General features: G+C 38.2%; 2 protein-coding genes and 1 pseudogene across 4 annotated transcripts; all 3 read left to right on the top strand.

The window, feature by feature from the left end:
• The first annotated feature begins 8197 nt into the window (after positions 1-8197).
• On the top strand, positions 8198-14267 carry LOC126608939 (uncharacterized). The gene is made up of 12 exons (XM_050276951.1): positions 8198-8475; positions 9370-9434; positions 9854-9931; positions 10126-10204; positions 10576-10640; positions 11618-11719; positions 12719-12808; positions 12896-12970; positions 13067-13099; positions 13195-13275; positions 13500-13622; positions 13814-14267. The coding sequence occupies exons 1-12, from the start codon at positions 8430-8432 to the stop codon at positions 14006-14008; spliced, it is 1032 nt and encodes a 343-aa protein (XP_050132908.1). The 5' UTR covers positions 8198-8429; the 3' UTR covers positions 14009-14267.
• A 631-nt stretch (positions 14268-14898) lies between these two features.
• Positions 14899-19628, top strand: LOC126609027 (probable DNA primase large subunit; annotated as a pseudogene).
• Positions 19629-20262: 634 nt separating this feature from the next.
• LOC126609025 (teosinte glume architecture 1-like) lies at positions 20263-23072 on the top strand. 3 transcript variants are annotated; one of them, XM_050277044.1, is made up of 5 exons: positions 20263-20365; positions 20506-20565; positions 21501-21887; positions 22000-22136; positions 22241-23072. In XM_050277044.1, exons 3-5 carry the CDS (start codon positions 21628-21630, stop codon positions 22771-22773), a joined length of 930 nt encoding a protein of 309 aa, XP_050133001.1. In that variant the 5' UTR covers positions 20263-20365; positions 20506-20565; positions 21501-21627; the 3' UTR covers positions 22774-23072. The 3 variants fall into 3 exon arrangements, with proteins under 3 accessions (XP_050133001.1, XP_050133003.1, XP_050133002.1); XM_050277046.1 differs by having other exon boundaries at positions 20270-20365; positions 21486-21887; XM_050277045.1 differs by lacking the exon at positions 20263-20365 and having other exon boundaries at positions 20372-20565; positions 21486-21887.
• The last annotated feature ends 249 nt before the right edge of the window (positions 23073-23321 follow it).

Raw genomic sequence — 23321 nt, 5'->3', positions numbered from 1 at the left:
AATATTTGAACTTTGATTTTAGTATCTTTGATTTATGTGGAATACTTGTTTTATTGATTGTGCTGGAATTGTTAATTTGAAGTTTTTTTTTTTTTTTGAAGAAAAGAAAAGGAAAAAAAATTATTGGTACCAAACTGAAATTGAACAAAAAAAAAACCAAATCGAAAAAAGCCGAACTGAGAGAAAACCGACGAAAATCCGAACCAAATAGTAACTTTGGTAGGATTTTAGTTTTAGCAAAAAATTGAACCGAATTGTACCGATCCCACCCCTAGAATTAACGTAAAGTCAACACTGTTTATGAAACAATCCAATTATAAGAAGTTCTTATATACTTTTGGGTATTTCTTGAGAAGGCATCTGTTAGATACTTCTATAAGTCAAAAACATTTTTAGGTGTTTTTTATGCTAAACGCGGCCAAAAATATATTTAATTAAGAGAGAAATTTAAGTAGAACACATACACAATTACCACAAAACATTTTAATTTCATAATACAATCTCATATATTGAAAATTTACAAATATTCTTATTTTATTAAAAAAAGCCACAATAAAAGCAACTCCACCCCTAAAAAAATGCGACAACACCCATCCCATTTAATCCACCTCATACCTACCTCACCCGCAACCCCGCCACCCCACCTCACCCCACCCACCTATTTTCGGGTGAGGAGCATTGTCATACCATATATAGAAACAAAGAACATCACCAATACATTATTGAGTGCAAGTAAACATAATAAGCCAACAACCACTTCACATTTCCACAAACACTTTCCAAGAAAGGAAAATCATGATTTTTTTTCTCGGAAAATTAAATTCAAAGCCAACTGATTCAAGTATCAAATCCAACAATGAATCGAATAACCCATCTTCTTCATTCAAATCAATAAACCCATTTGAGAAAATTCAAGAACAAACCAAATCACCCACCTTCTTAAATCAAATCAACAAAACCCATTTGAGAAAAACCAAAAACAAATCTTACCAAAGTACAAATCTCACCATGTCCCTGCTCTGAGGCCACGGAACTGGCACCTTGTACCATTTGGGAAGCGGCTCCAGGCACCACGGGGTTAGTGGGCGCGGGAGAAGGGATGGGTTGGGAGGAGGAGAGGGAGGTCTGGAGATCAGAGTAAAAGAAGAGAGGGTAAGGGACGTTGGTGGTGGTGTTGGTGAAGAAGATGATGGTGATGCAGGCGAGTGGGAGTAAGAGGTGTGAAAACAAAAAGGAACTTTCACTCTTTAAAAAAGCTGGGGACTGAGATTCCCATTGGTGGGTGGGGTCGACTGGCAGGTTGCGGGGGAGGTGGGGGTGGGTTTTTGGATTGGAGAGGAGATGAAGAGAGTGGAGGAGAGGGAATGGGTCGCTGGGGGAATGGGTTTTAGGGTTTGATGTTTTTTTTTTAAATTTTTTTTAATAAGATAAATATTATTATATTTGAAATGAAAAAAAAAAAATTGTCGCGTGACACAAATTTAGCAGCCATATCAGCAAAAATATGGATTCCATATTTGCCACGTCATCACTTAAAGATTTACTTAATAGCTTTTCTAATGGATGTATAAAATTGAAATAAACTTATAAGTCAATGTATAAAATTGAAATGTTTTAAAGATGTTGTAAGAAATTGAAATGGACCCCAAACATGAGGGGGTAAAATGTAATTTACCTTTTTTTGGTCCATATAAACCACATCCCTACATCCATCCTCACACAAAACTCAATCCTTCTTTTTAGCTCATAATCCTTCTTCATCGTTTTCAAATCTTGAGTTCTTTTTACAATGTCTTCTTCAAGGAGAGTGTATGAATAGTTTAAGGAGCAATAGAAAATATTGTTGTCACAATAGGAAGAATTGGTCAATCTCGAGGAAGGTGGAGGTGGAGATAAGGCTTTCGCAATGGAGGAAGATAAGGATGATGACCATAGAAGGCAGATGGCCTCACATTCCCGCCGTGTCTTGGAAGTTGTGGGTCAGATAGCCAAACCCAAACATGCTGCAAACTTCGATAGAAAAAGGGAAAGACGAGGTAAAGACCTATTGGAAGATTATTTTATTCCCAACAGCGTATTCCCTAATCGTGTTTTTAAACTTCGTTTTAGAATGCAACGAAGTTTTTTCGACAAAATCATGAGTGCTATTTGCAACCGTGATCCATATTTTGTGCAAATAGAGGATGTTTTCATGTTCTAAGTCTTCTTTCTGAGAAAAAAATTACGGCTGCCTTATGAATGCTTGCATATGGAGCATCTGCAGACCAAGTGGATGAGATTGCGAGGATGGGAAAAACAACTATTCTGGTGTGACATCCTACATCGCCCAGGGGAGTGATCCTTAAATGTATATTCTCATTCCTATCTAACACGAAACCTTTTGGGCTCACTAGCTTCGGGTTCCGTCGAAACTCCGAAGTTAAGCGAGAAGGTGGTCAGAGCACTCCCATGATGGGTGACCCACTGGGAAGTTCTGCTCACGTGAGTTCCCAGAAACAAAATCGTGAAGGCGTGGTTGGGGCCCAAAGCGGACAATATCGTGCTACGGTGGAGTCGAGCCTGGGATGTGGTGGGGGCCTGGGCCGAGATGTGACAAAATGGTATCATAGCCAATCCATGGCCGGAAGTGTGCCGACGAGGATGTCGGGCCCCTAAGGGGGATGGATTGTGACATCTCACATCGCCTAGGGGAGTGATCCTTAAATGTATATTCCCATCCCTACCTAGCACGAGGCCTTTTGGGAGCTCACTGGCTTCAGGTTCAGTCGGAACTCTGAAGTTAAGCGAGAAGGTGGCCAGAGCACTCCCATGATGGGTGACCCACTGGGACGTTGCTCGTGAGTTCCCAAAAACAAAACCGTGAGGGAATGGTAAGCCCAAAACAGACAATATCATGCTACGGTGGTGGAATGGGCCCGGGATGTGGTGGACCCGGGCTGAGATGTGACATCTGGAGTCCCTAATGCGATTTTGCTCTGTAATTGAAGCGCTCTACACTAATGAGTACCTTCGAAAACCCACGCTAAGGGACATGCGAAGGCTTCTGAGGAAATGTGAGATGCGAAGCTTCCCTGGCATGATTGGAAGCATCGACTGCATGCATTAGACTTGGAAAAACTGTCCAAGTGCATGACAATGAGCTTATGGCGACAGAAAATGAGCCAAAAATATCATTTTGGAAACGGTGGCTTCATTTGATACATGAATTTGGCATGCTTTTTTTGGTGTTTCAGGAGCTCAAAATGGCCTAAATGTTATTGCCCAATCTCCAGTGTTTGACGAACTATTGCAAGGAAAAGCACTGAGATGCACATATTGGGTTAATGGCCATAAATACGATGGACCATACTACCTTGCATACGACATTTACCCAAGGTGGTCAATGTTTGTCAAAACAGTCCCACATCCACAGAGTGAAAAAGAAGAACACTTCGCAAAATGTCAAGAGGGGTGTATGAAGGATGTGGAACGTTGTTTTGGTATTATATAAGCTCATTAGGCGATTGTCAGGGCTGCTACTAGAATGTTTGATGTCGAGGTTCTTCGATCCATCATGATGACGTGTATTATTCTCCACAACATGATTATGGAAGATGAGTATTATTATGATGCCATCGATGAATACGATCCGGATACGATGAACAACTCAAGAACACGTATCTACTATGCTCATGACTGAACCGAAGATCCTGTGCAACACGAGCTGTTAGAAAGTGATGGATGTTACAATGAATTGATCGTTGAGTGGTACACTTCAGTGCAAAAGCCATACTGACACATATGCCGCCAGAATGACTTGATTGAGCACCAGTGGGGATTGCAACAACGTGAAGATAATTAAAATGAGCTTCTGGTTGAAGAATAAAGTGTATTTTTTAAAGTTTATGTAATTTTATTTAGTGTGTTTTTTTTTAAGTTTATTTGGTGAGGTTATGTAATTTTATTGGGGTTTTTTTTTTTTAATTTAGTTGGTGAATTTATGTAATCTTATTTGATGTGTTTAAATAAAGTTCCAAAAATAAATTTGAAATTACATAAAGTTTTAAAAATAAATAAGAAATTACACAATGTGACGACCTGTCCCAAATAATTATATATTTTATCCTTAATTGTGGGAAATGACTATTTTGCCCTCGTTGGCCTTGTGACATGGATATACCTAGACAATTTTAAATTATTTTTTCACGGATGTAATTAAATCATACTCGATGTCACGAGAGTACACAATTTAGGGCCAAGTTGGGTTTATAACGAAAATGTTACGAATAAACGATTGTATAATTGAGCCAAAGGAAGTGACCAATCACCATATCTCCCATAATTTTGGACCCAATTAAGAATTTTAGGTTGTTATTGGATTAAATGAAAGCCCTAAATATTGTGGCCCAATTAGGGCTTAAGATCCCTTTTATCTATGCCTAATTCGAACCACACGCACACACTCACACACACATACATACCCTCACCCTTTATCTCGATCTTTCATTCGTCTGTACAGTCCGTACACACATACACCCAACCATCTTCATCTTGCACAGATCGAACTAGTGGAGGTCACTTTCGAGTTCCTTGCAAGTTCAGGAACCTAATCATACCCTTAGTTTAGAGAAAAGAACTCGGAAAGCCGAGAACTCGCGAGCTCTAACGAGGTGCTCTGCTACTTCATCGTGGTCGTGGACGTTTCATGGAGTTTCAAGGCTCAAGGGAGTCTTAAAACAACTTCACATAGATCATAGAAAAGTTTTGGAAGGTTTTGGACGTCGGGATAGGTTAGTTCCTTAAGTTGCAGTTTTGACCGGAATATCGAAGGATTTTCTAACTATTTCCCAACAGTTTTAGGACTTCAAAGTCGTAAGAACATATTCTACTCATTCAGGGCTTCAAATCCACGTAAAGTTTGTAAAATTTGGTTGAGATTTGAGTGAGATATTTAAATTTGAAATTTTTTGAGTTTCCTGCGACGCAGCGGCGATCGGTGCCGGAATTTGGCGAACCACCGGAGAAGGAAGGGGAATATTTTGTCAACTATGACGGAATATACTGACGGTGTCAAGTAAAGTTAACGAAATATTCCCTAACGACATTAAAGATTCCGTTCGTGTGCTAGGCACGTGCCTACGCATGGCCTATGCGTGTGGCTGTGCCTTGGCCAGTACGTGGGTCATCGAAAAATTATTCTAAAAATATGGGGATGCTCATGGTGTTGAGTAGGCCACGATGGTATATTCAAACACCCCAATTGAGTAACATATGAGAAGTTATTATATGGTTTTGATTATGTGCTTAAAAGTAACGTTAAATTAGTTGTTTCACATATAAGTGAGATGTTTCCAGAGGATGAGCGCAGTCAGGTGAGACTCAGGGGTTACGACCCAACTACATATCAGTGAGTATCCTGTTGGTTTTCTATATATATATATATACACGTATTTATGATTTAGATTTTCCTAGAAATTTTTTTAAATGAAATTATGTTTTAAATGCCATGTCGATTGCATTACATTTTAGTATATGCATATTATTGCATGGTGCTGCGGACGCACAGGTAAGCTTCAAGTGAGTACATATTGATGATAGTGATTGCAGTATGTATGATTATGTTAAGATACATTTAGTGTTCATTATCCTGCACCCCGGTGTTAGTGCTCCGCCTGAGGCCAGGGCTTAGCCTTCACGTGATCGTTCACCTCCCACACCACACGCTCACCTTGGATCCAAAGCAGGTGTCAGCCTGTTGTACATACCACATTAGGTGGTTCCAACTCGTAGGTGACTTGTGATATTTCGCACAGCCTTCACGTGATCGTAGCACTTGAGCGTATTTATTTACACCCAGCCTATCGTACAGACCACATTAGGTGGTTCCGACTCGTGTGCATGATTTGATTGATGAGCTATAAACTCAGCCATACAGGTCACGTTAGGTGACTCCAGCTGGCATATTATTTTACATTGATTTATTTCACCTGGCTTACTTATTTCATTGTTGAGATACTTGACATGGCATATACTCAGTTTTCACTACTCTCGAGCATGATTTCTATATATGTATGTATTATTTTATGGGAAATTATACGGGTTTTACAGTGAAAGGTTATATGTTTTGAAAGTGAAATGATTTTGAAAAGTTTTATTTTTGTCCACTCACATTTTCTGTTTTGCGCTCCTCCAGGTTCTAGATAGAAGTTCGTGTTGGTGACTCACGAGGACTCTGTGGCGGTTTTGACAGACATCCATCAATGTAGGGTTTTTCTTTCATATCCTGTATAATTAGTATTTAGCCTATTGGACTGCACCTTGGTACCTACGCTCTGATTATGTGTATCTACACTCTTAACACTTCCACTCGTACTTATATACAGGTCTAGTATAAGTTAGTCAATTTGGTTTTTATTTACCCCCATTATCTTATCACCTTCACTTCCGTACGACGCACATGGCTACGTCACCCTCACGTGACGCCCATCATGCCTCGATTTAGGTTGGAGTGTGTCGCACAAAGTACAAATAATAAATAAGAAATTACATCTATTAATAAAAATAAAGACGAAATTACATAAAGTACTAAAAGTAAATACGAAATTATACAAAGTTTGTGGAGCTAGGATATGTGGTGCTATGATCTTCGTTGCTAGGATTTGTGTAGCTAGAACCCCCTCGACTTGTTTCCGCATCTCTTGCACGCCTCATTTGCACCACGTCTCTTTTTTCCGAAGTCCAAAAATATTTTGAATTTGGACGCAGTCCTATTAGAGGCTTGTTCATACTGTCACGATTTGTTTGAGCCATCATTTCTCCTTTAAGCATCTCATTTTCTCGATTAAGTGCTTTTCTAATCATCTCGTTCTCTCAATTAAGTATTTCTCTTTATCTCTCAGCCACCGCATCACGTCTCTCAGTAGCTGCTAATATTGTTGCCATAGTAGCAGGTTTTTCCTCATCTCTAGTCACTTCTCGCGCCATGTTCAGTTCACCTTGACGAGCAAGTTCATCCATATATTTGGTGTAGTCATTTTTGAAAGAGCTACTTTTTTACCTTGAGGCCTGAGGGACTGACGAGTCGGTTGGGTCTCCGACACTTCTTCAGGCATCCCTTCCGCCTCTTCAAATGTGTCGTCTTCTTGTTCGGCCGTGTTTGCCTATGGCGAACTGTGCCGTGCATGACAACTTCTGGACTAGTTGCCACAATTTTGTATATGGGGCAATCTTTGACAATTTGCCAACATTCCCATTTGCTGAATTATTTGTTCTGGTTCTTTGCATTGTAGAATGCTTGTGCTTGTAGTGTCTATAAATGTGGGATAAGACAATAGTTTAAAATGTGGGTGTAACACAAATAAATAAATTAAAATATTGATGTGGGTGGAATGCATATAAATAAATAAAAATATTGTCACCTGATCCGCTAAACTTGTCCCACTACACAGATTACCGGAAGCATGAGAGATGGTGTTTTTCCAACAAGTAGAGGATGCGTTGAGTGTTTTTTCCAATGACCTAGATGACCTTGACTACTTCTGGCGCCTTTTCCATGTACATCGCAAAATGCTTTCGTAATTTTACTCCATATTTCTCGCTTATCGATCTCATTACCCGTAATCAGGTCATGAGTAGTGTGAACCCAGCATTCACACAAAGTAAGATTTTCGATGAGTTTCCACGTAGTCATTTTTTTCTCTAAAAAAATTATATGAAAGCTTAGGTAAAAATTGTTGAAAATATTGAAATGTGGTGCAAGGTGGAATATGAGGGTTAGGTATTTATAGGAAAAATAAATAAATTAAAAAAAAATCCAGATCAATTTCAAAATCAAAATTTTTTGACTGTTGGAAATCCAACGGCCTAGAAACGAACACGTGACCTCCCATCTGATCATCTCAATGCGCCTGCGCTAGTGGGCCACCCCCACTTTTTGTTGTCGGGACGCGCGGCCACACGTGTGTGAATCGCACGTGCCTGGCGCAAAAAAGATTTCAAATGCCTTTCGACGCAACGTTGGCGTCAGATGGGCCGGTCCATGGCTCTGTCGATTCTGGGTTGGCATGAAGACCAGCTTGAGCTGGGTGCTTGCCTAAAGAGTCCCCAGTGGAACTGCTCTAACTATAAACCCGTTCTTGTAAATTACATCTTTGAATAGCGAGTAAAAGTTATTTTAAAAAGGGCCTTTGTACTACTAATCGAGCCCAAGGTCATTTTGCTTTCACGGGCGGAAATAGGGTTGTCGCCCTTGCTCTACAGAAGTAGTCGATTCTCAGTTTCCTCGTATAGGGAGGGAGGGAGAAAATACCCGTAATTCGGAAAGAGAGAAAATTCGATTTCTTGTGAAACAATTTACCAGCTCTGTGATCTCCAAAGGAGGAGGAGCTTCGATGCCTTGTCGCTCTCCAGTTTAGTCTCCGCGAGACGATACCTAAATATAATCAGAGTCGATGGCTGCTCTCCCTCTAGGCAAGCTCACCATTCTCGTCGGCGCAGGTTCCTACAAATCCCTCGTTCCGCTTTTTACTCATTCAATTTTGTAGTATCTCAAACTCCATAGCAGTCTATTTTGTTATGTTCTCGAAACCCCGTTGTAATTGAGTCCCGAACTGGTGTATTATTTTTAATTTTTGATTTTGGGCATGGTACTGGCAGAAAGCAATCATGCCCATGCACCTGGTGCGGGTTCGATCCCCCTCCCTCCCCCTAACATTTAACAATTCAACCCACTGCTATCGTTTGTCAAAAAGAAAAATGTTAGGGTTTTCGATGAACCCTGGTTCTATCATTTGGGAACACTGAAGGGATGCTGGGTGTTAGCTGGGAGGAAGTATGCGTTCTTTTGAATGTACTGTTAATCCGACATTGCAATTGAGAAAGGCGTCTGAGAGTGTGAAAGTGGAGCTGTATTGGTATTTGAGTATCCGGGCCATATTAGTTCTGTTGGTTTTTGCATTTGATTAAAAATATGCAGTGTTTTATGTTTATTGAGGAGCTTAAGTCGTGCTTAAACTATCCAAGACTCTGTTTTGTCATATGGGTTAGTGGTATTTTTAGGAGAATTGGACGGTATGCTGTGAAACGTGAAAGTGTAGGCTTTTGGGTATTTTAAAACTAGGTGGGAAAGGGTTCCTCTTGTGTGGTTATGTGCTTTCTTGCTTCTCGATTTTTCATGCCCGCTTGTCACCTGTCCAGTCCCATTCGAGTACTAGCTCCTGACTTCATCTAAAGGGTTCTAATCAATCTGGGTTGGTCTTCTTATTGGTAGTTTCTCGTGATTGGTGAACCAACTTATTGCAATTGTGGGGTTCGACGTAAAATTGTTAATTTATGCTGTCTTAGTTGAAGAGCATGTATTTCTAATCAATTGGTTTTTCGTATGCTTTTTAGGCATTCTTGGTTCAGTTCTTGCAAAAGAAGGACGTGTATCTGATGTTGTCTCTGGTGCTTTCAAGGTAGTTTCTCATGCTACTTCTGTTTTGTTTCTATATGTTAAAAATTGCACTTCAAATTTGCTGTTTTAAAGTCTATGTATGGGTGGCATCCAATGTATTACATATTGATCATGCTACCAGGTGGTGATGTTGCATCCAAGGACTGAGTATTTATATCAATCAGGATAAGAGGGTAGAGGTTCAATGTTCTTGAGGGCTTTTGAGAAGAGATTAGGACAATAGGGAAATCTGTGTGTCATTACAACTATAAGATTTTATCAGGATACAATATGCATATTTTGTTGGGCTTGGCTGTATTCTTTAAACTATATTTAAAAAAAATCTTCAGTTTTAATGTATCTTGCTTTTCTTTAAATTGTATAAATTTTACTGTATATCATTACGACCACAAGATTTTATAGTATTTGTTTTTACCACAGATTGCTTGGAAACAAATTAGACGAAGTGATAATACTCCGGCGGTTAATAAACCACACAATGACTCTCTGATGGCTCAGGTTTCATATTTTCTTCTAGAGTTTTTGTTACATATAATTGCTTTTAAAGTAGTTGGGTACTAGAACAGTTATGCCTCACGACACACATTGAGCAACGACTTTTCTTTTTCTCGGTCAGCATCTGTGTGCTTTCATTATTGGAGCTTCGTATTTTAGCGGATGGCATAATGTGATTAAATAATTAAATTTTACAGATGAACAACCTACGGAAGGAGCTGGAGATAATAGCATCAAGTCGACCACCAGTTACAATTATAACTATGAGTCGAACAGGTTTTGATTACCTTCCCTTGACCTCTGAACATGATTATTTATTGTCTGGATTAGTAAGCTCGCACACCAACAAAACCTTAATAAACTAACAAAATTGCGTGGTTTTTGTATCTTATTTTTTCATCCAGTTTGTAAACATCTTATGGCTCAGCTAGATGAGCATGAATATATGTTATTAATCAAGTTCAAAGTTTTCATAAAATTTATTGTTATATGTTCTGTATATAGCTCTGTAACTATCAGTTTGTGATATTCTGTGACATGGTTTTGGTTACTGCAGGTACTAGCAAATATGGTATAATTATTGTTGTGTATATAGCTCTGTAACTATCAGTTTGTGATATTCTGTGACATGGTTTTGGTTACTGCAGGTACTAGCAAATATGGTATAATTATTGTTGTAGTAGCCGCTGGATATGGCTACTTGTGGTGGAAGGTAAGAGGTTTTATTTAGTACGATATAATAAAGAGGTTAAAGCTTCCCCTTGGGCCAACTGATCAAACTTCTATTTCCAAATTCTACCTATCACTAAATTGTGGACGTTAATAACATTCTTGATTTGAAAAATGACTATTAGTATTTATCTATGACTTCTGTGGCCAACTTGTTTAGCTTTAAAGAGAAAAATTTGTACTTGAAAATGTAGTACTGATATCTGTTTGTGAATTCTTTTACATTAGTGAAGACATCAAACTTCAGCCACTAGATACTTTGGTTCTTTTCAGTTTTGGTATCTACTACAATTGCTAAATAATAAGTACTACCAGTGAAGACATGGATTCAACCCCTTTATGTTTCTCCTTGACATTTTGATATGATCTACTATAAATAACAATCCAAGTAGTGGATCAAGGTATACAACGAGCAGAAGTTATGATAAAAGGCCCGGGTCTCGGAAGAGATTTGGCATTAATAACCATCCTATTAACTTCCTTACATGCATTTGTTTGGTCCATCCAACTATGCCTGTTTGGGATGCTATAATTCTTTTTCATCTAGTAGGATCCATTAATCAAAATGGTTACTGAAACAAACACTTTGCTTACTTGATATTAGCTTTGCTAAGGATTGCTTGCCTTTGTCTAGTGGGACGTTGTATCTAAACTTGATAATCTTCTAGTGTTCGTGTCATAGCGTACAAAATCTAAAGTAGATGAATCATTTAACAATTTAGAATTGAATTTTGAGTATGCTCTCAAGGACTCTGTGTTTGTAGGGTGTTTATTGCGTAAAAATCATAATTTTTTAAAAGGTTGTAATTATGATAGGTATCGTTCCAAAATCTCAACCTGTTTGGTTTGATAAACAAATTATTTTTGAAAAAAATTAACTAGGGGATCAAACTTTGTTTTCTTCTGTTCTCTCTTGTCAAAGTTGTTTATTATATATGTGCATTTCTTGTATGTTTGCAGGGGTGGAAGCTTCCTGACATGATGTTTGCAACAAGACGTAGCTTGTCTGATGCTTCCAATTCTGTAGCTAAACAGCTTGAGAGTCTGTTTACATCAATTTCGGCAAGTCTTCTCTCTCTCTCTTTTGCTATTGATTTTCTGATGTTACTTTTTCTATTACCAAGTGAAATATTGTGTCTTGTATCCATGGTGGAATGTGTCTTGTATCAATGGTGGAATTGACATGGTGCACTATGTAATAAGTTGGTTGTTACGTTGTTTCATGTTATGTTAAGTGCTTTCTCAAGAATGAGAGGAGCTTTTGTTTTTCTGTCTTCAGTGATGCCATTCAATTAGGGTTTCACATTGACTATATGTCTACGCCATGAATATTCTGTTGCAAGTCAAGTGTTTGTCTCTTCCAAATGTTGTCGGTAAAATTTTATATGGACCCAACCATTTTCTCACTAGACCCATCTATTATTTATTTATATATTTTTCATAAGTTTCAATTCCCTAAACAAAATAAATAAAACTAAAAATGAGCCACCCCCTACCTAGCTGGCAAACTCTCTGCGATGGTGGACCAGGTGCAGAAATTTTCTCTGTGAGGTCGCAGCCCTCCATTCCATTCAGATTTTTGATAGTGTAGAGAGTGAAAGCAAGAGATGAGAGCAGGGGCTGATGGTTGTAAGACTTAACGAAGTTGACGTTGTCGTTCCGGTTGGGCATGGCGGATGGTTGTTGGGTTTCTTTAGTTTTTCATTATTTTATAAATTTTATTGAAGGGCAAATGTTGGAATTTAGAAATTACCAACATTTGGTTGGGTTTTATGAGCAAATTGTTAAGTCCACATATAACCATCCATGTTATGAGGTACTTGATTTATTTCCAAAAGGCCTTGGTTGTGGTTGAAACTTTTGTGATTTAGACGAACTTGTGTGATTAGATGATTTCATCTATTTCTGGTGGTTTCATGAAAGTCTGCATAATTCACAAGAAAATTTTATGAACCTGTTATGTTTGTCATGCTTTTGGATTGATTTTTCTTTTAATATGTTTTTAATTAGAAATGAAAAATAAAAGTGTCTAACTTTGTAGATATTTTGTTTGATTTTCAGACCACTCAGAGGAAATTGTCTTCCCAACTTGATAATGTGGAATGTAGTTTGGATGAAAGTATAGAAAATACGGCTAGGACACAACAGGAGGTGGGTATGTTAGATATTAATGAGTAGTTTTGTTTGTATTTCTGTGATTCAAGTTCATTAACAAGAAACCTTCTATGCCATTTATAGGTTGTTCAACTACAAGGAAGGACGGATACCATTAGCAGAGATTTTAAAAAAGTTCACCATGCAGTGCTGACTCTGGTGACTCATTGTTTTATTATTTCTTTTCATCTCTCACAAAGTATATTCATGGATGGAAAATGGAAAATCATATCCCTTATTTTTCTTTGGTCTCAGGAAACAAAAATTAATAGAATCGAAGGGAAGCAGGTATATAGTAGTTAACTCTTTTGATTTATGAGTTGTTATTCTCTACCCTTGAATACTGTTTTGTACTGACAGCCTGGCCTTTGACTTCTAATTAGGGTGAAATTGCCGGTGGAGTATGGAAGTTATGTGACTATGCCCTGAACATGGAAAAGGGCATAAACGCCGAACGCATTCAGGCATGTACTGATTATTTCCTGCATAACTGGAAGATTGATATTTATGTCTGATTCTGTAGTCATCTTACGTTACTTTTCCGTGGTACTGCTTTGTGTAACATTAATTTTTTCGTTTTTTCAGAGTTTATTACTTTTATGGTTTTGTAACGTTACTTTATCAGAATGAGCCTCAATTGATATTGTTCATTTGGCATTTTATTGACTCTGATTTCCACAATATTCAGGCATCACCATCCAGTTTTTCCAGGCCAGTTCTTGAACTACCACCAGCCTCCCCCTCATCTTTGGTGACACCACCGAAGGCCTCGAGGCCAGCGCTTGAGCTACCCTCAGCATCACCCTCAAGGGTAAGATTGATGTTCAAAGTGTGTATAGTGGTTCGATATGCTATCTTATTAAGATAATATATTGAATTGGTTGGAGGCTTAACACCTCTATTCTTAAACCAACTCTACAATTGTTTAAATTTTCACTTACTTGACTTTGTCTCATTTTCGGTTGAGGTATTTATAGTCCTATCCATCTCCCGTCGTTTCAGGGGAATAGTGGAATCTTGGAAGTGGTTGAGTCCTCAAATCGTGGCGAGGCTTCCAATGAGCTTCGTGCTCCAGAAGGCACAAACAATGCGTCTTCCAGTTCTGGTTGGTTCGGGTTTGGGTTTCCAACTTTGAATAGTTCGGCACTCCTGAGGACGCGAAGTGCTACAACTGGAATGGTTCAACGGAAACGATGAACTGGTCAACCGTTATGAGGATCTTTGTATAGATCTGTTAAAGTCATTTAGAGTATATTCATATGATAAATCATCATTTGTACTCTCTCTGAGGTGAAAGCCTTGAGCTTTTAGACTGTTTAGTTTCGAGAGCCAAAACCTCAAATATAGCTAACGCCTCGTCCCCATTCAAATTCATTGTAACGGGACGGGATGCTGAGAATTTTGTAGCGCAGTCACGACGTAATATTGGTAATTCAGATGGTGACATTTTTCAGAATTTGTATTTGTGTATATGAATGATGCCCGTTGTCGCAGAAGAGGTTTAAGTTCGTTCTTTCGGCCAATAATGGCATCAAAGGTGAGAAATTCTTAGGTGTGACTTTGTGTATATACTCCTCTAATAACAATCTAGTTACGTTACGTGACTTTGATGTGGTGATTAATTGAGTGGCGTAAGCATCCAGTGACACCTAAGAATTTATTATCGGTAGTTACTCCATGAGAAATGCGATCAATCTTTGCATTTGGACTCTCATGTTTGCACATGATACGTGTAGTTTTCACACAAAAAATAAGACCTTTAATGTCTTTGATACTATGTTTTCTAGTTTTCATCATTAATTCTTAGCTAAAAGCATTAAAGGTTGTGTTTTTTTATGTAAAAAAGATGCGTCATTTGAAGAAGCGAAAATGTTCAAATGTAAAAATGATTAACGCTTCTCTTAGTCCATATTGCAATACAGTTTTTGATAATTAAGAATTGTAAAGTGAACACAAAATAAAAAATTAAATTCATTTGGATACATTCTAAATAAGTAAACATGTCGTAATTAAATTTATTTAAACGTTCATTTGAATACATTCCAAATAAGTAAACATAGTATGAAACCCTAAATCCAGCTTCAGCACGACCTTTTTGAGCCTGTAATGTAAAGAGAGCTGTTTCCCGCCATTTTTCATTGCTCGGCTTCTTTGGCGCGCAGGTATAAAATATAAAGAATTCACGCTGCAGTAGTGGCCCACCGGAGAGAGAGGAGCAAGAATGCAAGCCGTTCGATCTCAGAGGAAATCTTTCATCAAGGACGTCGTCCCGACCCTCCCTCTTTACCGCTCCGCTCCCGCCCTCGAAGTTCGTCTCGAAGAGTTCGAGCTCTTCGCCCTCGATCGCCTCCGAGGTAATTTTGTTACCTTCTCCGGAATCCTTGTAATTTCTCTTTCGCTGCTGATTTTTTCTGTCGAAACTTCGGGACTTATCTTTTAATTTTGGTTTTTGTTTGGTTGCTGAGAAAATTTTGGAAAAGGGAAACACTTTTTCTGGTGCTAAGTTAAACCGTTCACCGTTTAGGGCGTGAAATTAACCGAAAAGGAAGAGCCAATAAACTTGGGGATGAGAATGATTGAGATTCATAGCGGTATACGATCTTGTATTTTTTGGATTAGTTTGTAAGTTTCTTATTAAGGTGGAAAATGCTGAAAAAAATTGATTAATTTTATGCTAGAGTGTGACTGTTTGGGAGCTGGGAAAATAGAATTGCTTTCGGAGTTGATTTTAGTATAGCTCCATGGCTTATTTCGGTTGGTCTGGTTTTCCCTTTTTCTTCTGGATTTCGGAATCAAACTAAATTTGTGAAATTTGATTCGTGGCATTTTAATGGAGAAGGTTAAGTAAGTTCTTCGACGGAATATGAGTTTAGCGTTTTCCCTACATATATCTCGAGAGTTGCAGTGATTGACGGAAATTACTGCTGTATGCAGTGCTTACAGGGATTTCTGATGGATTATCACGCGGAAAGAAACCTGACGAAATGCAGAAGTTGGTAAAACCATAGTTCCAGGTTGAAATTCTTTTCATTTCCCTTGTTGCACCCCTTTAGACAATTAACATTTAGGCATTTTACAGGCAATAGAACTATGGAAGACAAATATGAGGCATCCTCAGGCATCTGAGGTCGTCAACAAGGACATAATATCGCACTTTGTTCTGCGACTAGTTTATTGCAGAACGTAAGAACTTCTAACATTTTATTCTCTTAAAAGATTTCTTCATTGTATTTTATTTTATGTTGTTACTTTTTAATCTGCATTTAGGGAGGACCTGAGAAAATGGTTTCTTTCCATGGAGACTGCCTTATTTCGTTACCGATTTATGAATGAACAACCTGAACCGCAGGTAATCTACATTTTACTTGGCTCATTCTGTTAGTCAGTTTCTGATCAATATTCTGCTTTTGGTTTTCAGCGGGCACTCATGGAAGAATTTGATCTTCCATACAAGGCAGTCAGTGGTTCAGAACTTGAGGTAATTATGTGCTCAATATAGAAAATGTGCATTTGAAACTAAGACCATTTCGGCATTTTTATGTCAGTTTCATACTTTCTAAACCCTTTAAATCCTTGGTATATACTGCAATCACCGTATAAGTTTGTCTTTCCTTGCAGAGTGTATTAGATAAATTGGTCCTGGTTTCACGTTCGCTTGGTGCTCAATCTCCACCAACTGGTAGGGGTGCATATTTTATAACACTTTGTAATGCCTGAGTCAATAAATTGTGCATTATCCTACAACCCGCATCACTCTCTGGTTTCTGTCCTGTCTTATGTGGGTATATTAGCATTTCAATTAGGCGATCAGAGTCTAGATGTATGTAATGGGAAACTCCATGGTAACATGTTATTTGATTACACCTGCTGTTGCATGTGTATTTGGTACATAGACACTAGATACTAGTCAGTGACGTTTACCACTTATTGGGTTTAGTTGGTGCTTTTATATGCCTATATGCAAGTTAGCTAGAGTTTTCAAAATTATTTGAAGTCATACAGCCTTGTTGTGCTGAAGAAGTTGCAGAATTGCAAATGATGATTTTGGAGAATGCAGAATGGCATATATATTATGTAATTTATAGTTTTTTGTGGCGTATTTTGGTGCATGAAAATTGTCAGCTGATGTTTATACGCACAACCTTGCTATGAGCCTATGACAAACTGTAAAAGTTATCAAAAGAATCATGAATCTATCTTTCCCGGGCTCTTCCTTCCCTATTGGCTGAGTTTTCCGATTAACCTCTGTGTAGGGTGTTGGGTTGAAGCTGGATGATGCCCTTGGGTTTTGGAAAGCTGAGTTCTCGCAAAAAGTGAGTATGGAGTTTCTTAAGTATTTCATCTACTCATTCTTAATAATCACACCAGACGCAAGATTTTCTTTCAACATTTATTGTCCATGTATGGTGAAAAAATTTGTTTTAAATTTGTAATTCCAAAATCATAGTGCATTGTATTATAAAGATGTTTTCCTGTTCCGTGCCTGGTCCTTGTGACTTGCTTGGAATTTAATTCCAAGCTTTGTGTTTGATCTTTGCCATAGGTTGGTGCTGAAAGGTTTGACAAAGAGTATTCGTATGGCATACGCCACAATTATGGAAGAGAGGGGAAAAGAGCGGTAAGACATCAAACTTAAGATTCAAGAGTATAAAGATGATATAGTCTTGCTAATCATATCACGGGATCAAAACTGAAATCATGGGAAATATTCAAGAAAAATTGAAACCTCTACATAGTTTATTGCTTGTTGCTGTTGGATGTTAATCTTAGATGTATAACATTTTTGTTGAAAATACTATTAGAAACCTGGAAGTACTTGTGAAGAAATATTTGATATATATCATGCTGTGTAGTATGATGACGATCAAATATGTTTGCCTTTTGACATTGCAGGATTACACACCTTATTCCTGTCAAAAAATCATCTCATCTACTCCCGGTGTAGGAGATCATCATGGATGCCCGTATCGATATTTCAGGTAATTTCGACAATAAAAAATTTCATTATTCATCTGGATGATGTTTAACTTGGCCTTTCCAACGTTACTGGCTGTATTATATTGGATAGAAGTACCATAGCACGAAAACTAAATATATCAGTGCCTTATTTTAGTAATGCAATGGATTTCAGATAAAGTAGTCATACATACATGGCCGATCAACCATATCCTTCTATTCGCCATATTTATCTGCGACAGTGAAGAGAACTCGAGAGCCGCTCTTGGTAAAATGGGAGTTACCGGGCGAGCAGTTGGAGATGTAATGGACAAAGTTAAAAACAGGCATTATCAGGTGGAAATGTTACTAATCTGCATCAAAATTATTCCAAGTTGTTTTTGTTCTGACACAAGATTAATGTGGAATACTTGGTAACGTATGCATCAGCTGGCGTGCACCTTTGACGTTTGAAGCTATTCATGGTTCATCATGCGACGCTGGGATTAACCATCCAAATCAGTACTTTAACGACAGCCAAGTTATCATAAAATCGAAGGTAAATTAAGCTTTTATTCACAGTTTCCTACAGGACACCAAAAATTGAGCAAAACTTGTTTTTAGTTGTGTTGTGAGAGTTTGCCTAGGCTTCCCAAAAAGGCTCAAGTTGTGTACTACACGCTTATCCGAACTTTCCCTTTGTAGAACCGGTCTGCAGCGGAAGGGAGAGCCTTTTGAGCATCCGAAGAGACGGATATATTAGCATATTCTCATTCCACAGGTATCTCTCTAAAAATAGGCTATGTACAATGCAAATAATACAGCATCCAGCCAAATTGGACTCCTTTTATTTCTAGCCACCGAATTAAATAAATCAAAACACGAGCAATGAACAAGGTTAAACAGAATAGTGTAGGACGAGAAAGAAAGGTTGGTGGTTATCATGACTCTTTTTATACTGAGATCTTTTTATAAAAGGAAAACTAATGAAAAGGGTTTATAAAAGGAAAACTAATGAAAAGGGTTTAAAAACTTTGAGTTTTAATGATAAGAACAAAATAAAGGGTAAAGTAAATAGTACCAGGTTTGACTTTTTAGTGTAAAAATATGATTTTTCGTTAAAGTGAACAGTACCGTGAGCTTTTCGTTAAAACTCCCTTTTATAAACTCAAAGAAAGCGTCCCAAAGTGCTTTTGATCTGCCCCAAAGTAGGAAGGGCAAATAGTTCGGCTTCCTGGTTTAAATTTAAAAACATATGATAAGCATTAAAGAATGCTGCATGGGGGGACCGATTAAAGAGGAATCTTGAAAAGGGGGGATTACTAATATTAGCAAAGTGTTGTTCTGCAACATGGGGTCCACCACTTGCATTGCTCCATCTCATCTCTCCCCTGCCTTTTTCTTATCTTTTTTTGGCAGCTGAGCTCGAATTTGTTCTGGTCGGGCTGAAGAACTAATCACGACGAAGCTCATGATATATCATATTGTTGCCATAAATAGTGTTCGGAAAGTATGTGGCCGACACTTTGAGCGTCGAGAGAAGAAAAACGTTGCGAAGGAGCGGGGACCATTTCTTTTTGGCGGGTGGTGCTCGCGCGTGCCAAGATTTTAATTTATTTTAATTTAATTTTTACCAAAAGGGTCGTTGACACGTGGTCTTCCAAATCCGAAAGGTCTTCGGGGCGTATGCTTCAATTTGCGGATAGTTTGAATACTTTCTTTTTGTGACCATGTGGCAGTGGGGGACTGCGCAAAGTAGCTTTGCTAATCATAATTAGGTTTCCGGATTTGTTTAGTTGAAGCAGATTAGCCTCTTTAAGAGGTGATTAATTACCAAGATCAGCAAAACTGATTAATATTTTAAGGAATCATTACAATTTTAGTACTCAAGCAAAGGTAGGTATCCATTGCCCATCCCTCTCACAATGTGGGTCCCCCCCTTTGGCTCCACCTAAGCTATCATTACAATTTTAGTACTCAAGCAAAGGTCTGTTAGTTATTGATAATGGGTTAATATCATTGCAATTGACGAAAAGCATCGACATGTTAAAGAAGCGAAAAAAAATTTCTACTTATGCAAAATATAAATATGATAGATTCCATGAAGTTGATTAACTTCCTCTTCCAAACCTAATCCAATGGCTAATCCGTCACAATATCAGTTTTAACTTTTGTGCACAATATCAGTTGATTTCAAATCCTGAAGTATGTGGTCAAAATTCAACAGATAAGAATCAAAGAAGTAGCGATTGAATTTTATAATAGGAGACAACTATCTAATTAAAACAGCTCCTATAATTAATGAAAGTAGCATAAAGTCAAATGAAATCAAAATACACAAAGTTTCATTGAGTTTCTTCACTTGTAAAGTAGTCGGAGTGTCCTGCACAAGTTTTTGTCCCATGAACATAAAACGTGAATTATGGAACACAAGAAACTCTCTCAACTCTTTTTATTTAATTCCATTTGGCCTTTCCCCTAAAGTTGAAAGCAACTACACTCTGTCCCTTTCCCCTCCACTCGTTTTTCCCCTTTTATTTTGCTTTTATTAATGTTCAGTCTATATTAATGGTGTGCATCTCTCACTCTTTTTGGCTAAAATGGCTGCAAATCCAAAGGGTAAGAGGGGAAGACTTGCAGCTCACTCTTTACTCAGCTTCTTGCTCTCTGCCCTCCCTAGCTAGGAAGAGTTAGCAGCTACTGCTCTAAACCAAGCATCTTATACTCTATCTTTTTCTTTGTTTTTCTTATCTTTTCAGGATTTCTGTGTGTAATTGGAGAGCTTGAAGGTTATCAAATTAAACCACCCAGAGTCTGAGGTACCTATCAATCATTATATCCTTTTTGGTTTTGCTTTTCCTCACCATATTTGGGAGACAAGTTCAAAATTCTCTACTGTTTATTGCATTTGAAATGATAGCAAAAAGTGGACTGAAACAGTCAAAACTCTTGTGTTCTTGTAACTACTAGAATGACTTTTAATTCAATCAGGAAGGCGAAAATTTGCTGGTTGACCAATTTTTAGGAAAAGAATTTGAAGAAATTATGGATGAATAATTCAAGATTGTTTGTTAATAGTCCCTATATTTGTTTAGATGTAGGTTACGTCAGTTAATCAGGGCAACGTGTCCGTCCCATGCACACGAGCCGGAATCCCCCCCTCCCCACTAACCCACCCACCTACTCATCAGTTACGGTGTTCAACTGACTTGCACCAATAGACCACTATTGTATTGGAATTAGGCGCCCATCTTTTTACTGTTGTCAACTAATCTCTTCGATATATGATTTAACTCTATGTTCTGTGCTAGGAAGCGTTACTCCTCTTTTCATTCCAAATTTAGGAACAAGGCCGATACGATTAATTGGTCTGTGTGCCTCTGTCATTACTTTTTTGTATCCCTGTTCCTCAGATACAATTTGATCCTTCTACGGCCAAATCTCAATTTTTGGAAAGCCTTCAATGCTTCCTTATGAAAACATCAAATTTTTTTGGGTGTAAACGATATTTCTTTATTCTTTATGATATTGACCACATTTCTGATCCTTATTTGCATTTCTTCTCGTATGAGAAGTTATGGAATGCATGTGCAGGCTGATTGTTCTTCCTTCCTATGTTACTTGGAGGGAATATGTTTCATCTGGTTTTAAGTAGATAAGATTTCAGAAAAGAGAATTACATAAATAAATAATTTCATGCAAATCTTTTTCTGTTATTCTTTCTTCTAACCTACTTCAGTATTTGGTTATTGAGGACGTCTCGGAAACTGGTTTCCCTGAAGAAAAGGCGTGTTAAACAGTGCTCCAATTTCTAGTTCTGCATAAAAATAAGGGATATTACTTGATAAAGTTCAAAACTTTGAGCTCAGTTGATTATCGATATGGAAGATGGATCAAAGGGCAAGTTGAAGGATCCTGGGATCTCTATGAGGAAGCCATCTTCGAGTACTACATCTTTGAAAAGACCACGACAACCCAATAACGAAACCAAGATTGCTGCATGCTTGGTTGATGGGTGCAATTCGGACCTTAGCAAATGCCGGGATTATCATCGACGGCATAAGGTATGTGAGCTCCATTCAAAGACCTCAAAAGTTACAATCAAGGGCCAGGAACGGCGGTTCTGTCAGCAGTGCAGCAGGTAAGTGGGATGCAATGGCTCTAGGAATTTCTATGTTATAAATGCATGCTGTGATGAAAATGTGATTAGTCTTACAAACAAACAAGTAACATTTCTTTGTGACATGACAAAGGTTCCATTCGTTGGTGGAATTCGATGAAGGAAAAAGAAGCTGCAGAAGACGTCTTGATGGACACAACAAACGTAGGAGGAAGCCTCAGTCAGAATCCATGCCCACAAATTTGGGAAGATTTCTTTCCAATTACCAAGGTTTGGAATTTTTTTCCTGATAAAATGTATATGTACTAATGTTTTCATTGGCATAACTGAAAGCACAATGTGTGTTCTTTACTGTTCAAACTTATCATATGCAGGCACAAGATTCTTATCATTCGGTAATCCACAAATGTGTGCAGCAAAGAACACACATTTGTGGGGCTGCGCATTGAAACCGGAGAATGATTATGTGCTGCTTGATAACCACTCACAATTAAATGAGACAAGAAGAAGCTCATATGCTTACCGAGAAAAACAAATCCCATTTATGCAAGGCTTTGAATACGCGCACTCAGAAGCTGCTGTCTACCAACCATTTACAAATACCAACTTTGCACCGGGAAATTCTAGCAACAGCCATAGAATGTTTGCCAATGGATTATATGGCGACATAGAATCTAATCGTGCTCTCTCTCTTCTGTCATGGACACGAGCAACACAAGAGGAGATTGGGCTGAGCAACACAGCACAGTCCAGTTCAGTCTGCCCGGCTCAGTCCATGATCCCAAGAATCCACTACAATAATCTGGGAGTGCAGGATGAGGCTGCAATTTCTAATTTGGTTAGTGATGGCAACAGCATTGGCAATCTCCACTGCCAAGGCAAGTTTCAGAATTCAGATTATTCCTGATGCCTCAACTGCTGGTGCATTCTACCCTTCTGGTGGGAAAAGTTTTATATGCAAAATTATCCCTCCTACTTGTTTGTCCTTTCAATTAAAAAGAACTTAACAGTCCCCAGAAGGGTGGAAATAATGATGCTGCTAGATGGAAGTGTTTTTCCCATTTCTGAGAAGAATTATATTTTGCATAAGTGGAGTTTTCATTATGTAACCATTATGAGTTGCCACTCTGATTAATGTTTCTGAAGTTGTTTGCTTTCATGACAAGACGATATGCGCAACCACTCTAATATACAGGTGGATTCAAACTTTGGTGTAAGAGGGTAAAAACACTAGCCTAATGTTGCATTAGTTATGAAAAAAAAAAATTCTATTACAAGCGATGTCATTATTCTAATTTACACTAAGAGAAGGGATGAATGTTTGAACACGAGGCGTAGTGGGTTAAACAGAAAGACATTATCCACGAGGACAATTCACGACCTACGGTGGTTATGAAATAATTGGTTAGCGAGCATGCAAATATCTGCAGGTTTGTGAAACTTCACATGTTAGGA

This window comes from Malus sylvestris, chromosome 16 (genome assembly GCF_916048215.2).
Source record: "Malus sylvestris chromosome 16, drMalSylv7.2, whole genome shotgun sequence".
In the NCBI taxonomy this organism is placed as follows: domain Eukaryota; kingdom Viridiplantae; phylum Streptophyta; class Magnoliopsida; order Rosales; family Rosaceae; genus Malus; species Malus sylvestris.
Note: the sequence above shows the minus strand (reverse complement) of the source record. Positions and strands in the feature narration are given on the sequence as shown.

What these genes read in the sequence shown, in the direction of transcription:
- LOC126608939 (XM_050276951.1), top strand. Translation starts at nt 8,430, where the DNA reads ATGGCTGCTCTCCCTCTAGGCAAGCTCACCATTCTCGTCGGCGCAG. An exon ending in TTGTCTCTGGTGCTTTCAAG is followed by an intron (nt 9,435 to 9,853) that starts GTAGTTTCTCAT and finishes TTTTTACCACAG; the next exon opens with ATTGCTTGGAAACAAATTAG. An exon ending in GTCTGTTTACATCAATTTCG is followed by an intron (nt 11,720 to 12,718) that starts GCAAGTCTTCTC and finishes TTTGATTTTCAG; the next exon opens with ACCACTCAGAGGAAATTGTC.
- LOC126609025 (XM_050277044.1), top strand. Translation starts at nt 21,628, where the DNA reads ATGGAAGATGGATCAAAGGGCAAGTTGAAGGATCCTGGGATCTCTATG. An exon ending in TTCTGTCAGCAGTGCAGCAG is followed by an intron (nt 21,888 to 21,999) that starts GTAAGTGGGATG and finishes GACATGACAAAG; the next exon opens with GTTCCATTCGTTGGTGGAAT. An exon ending in ATTTCTTTCCAATTACCAAG is followed by an intron (nt 22,137 to 22,240) that starts GTTTGGAATTTT and finishes TATCATATGCAG; the next exon opens with GCACAAGATTCTTATCATTC.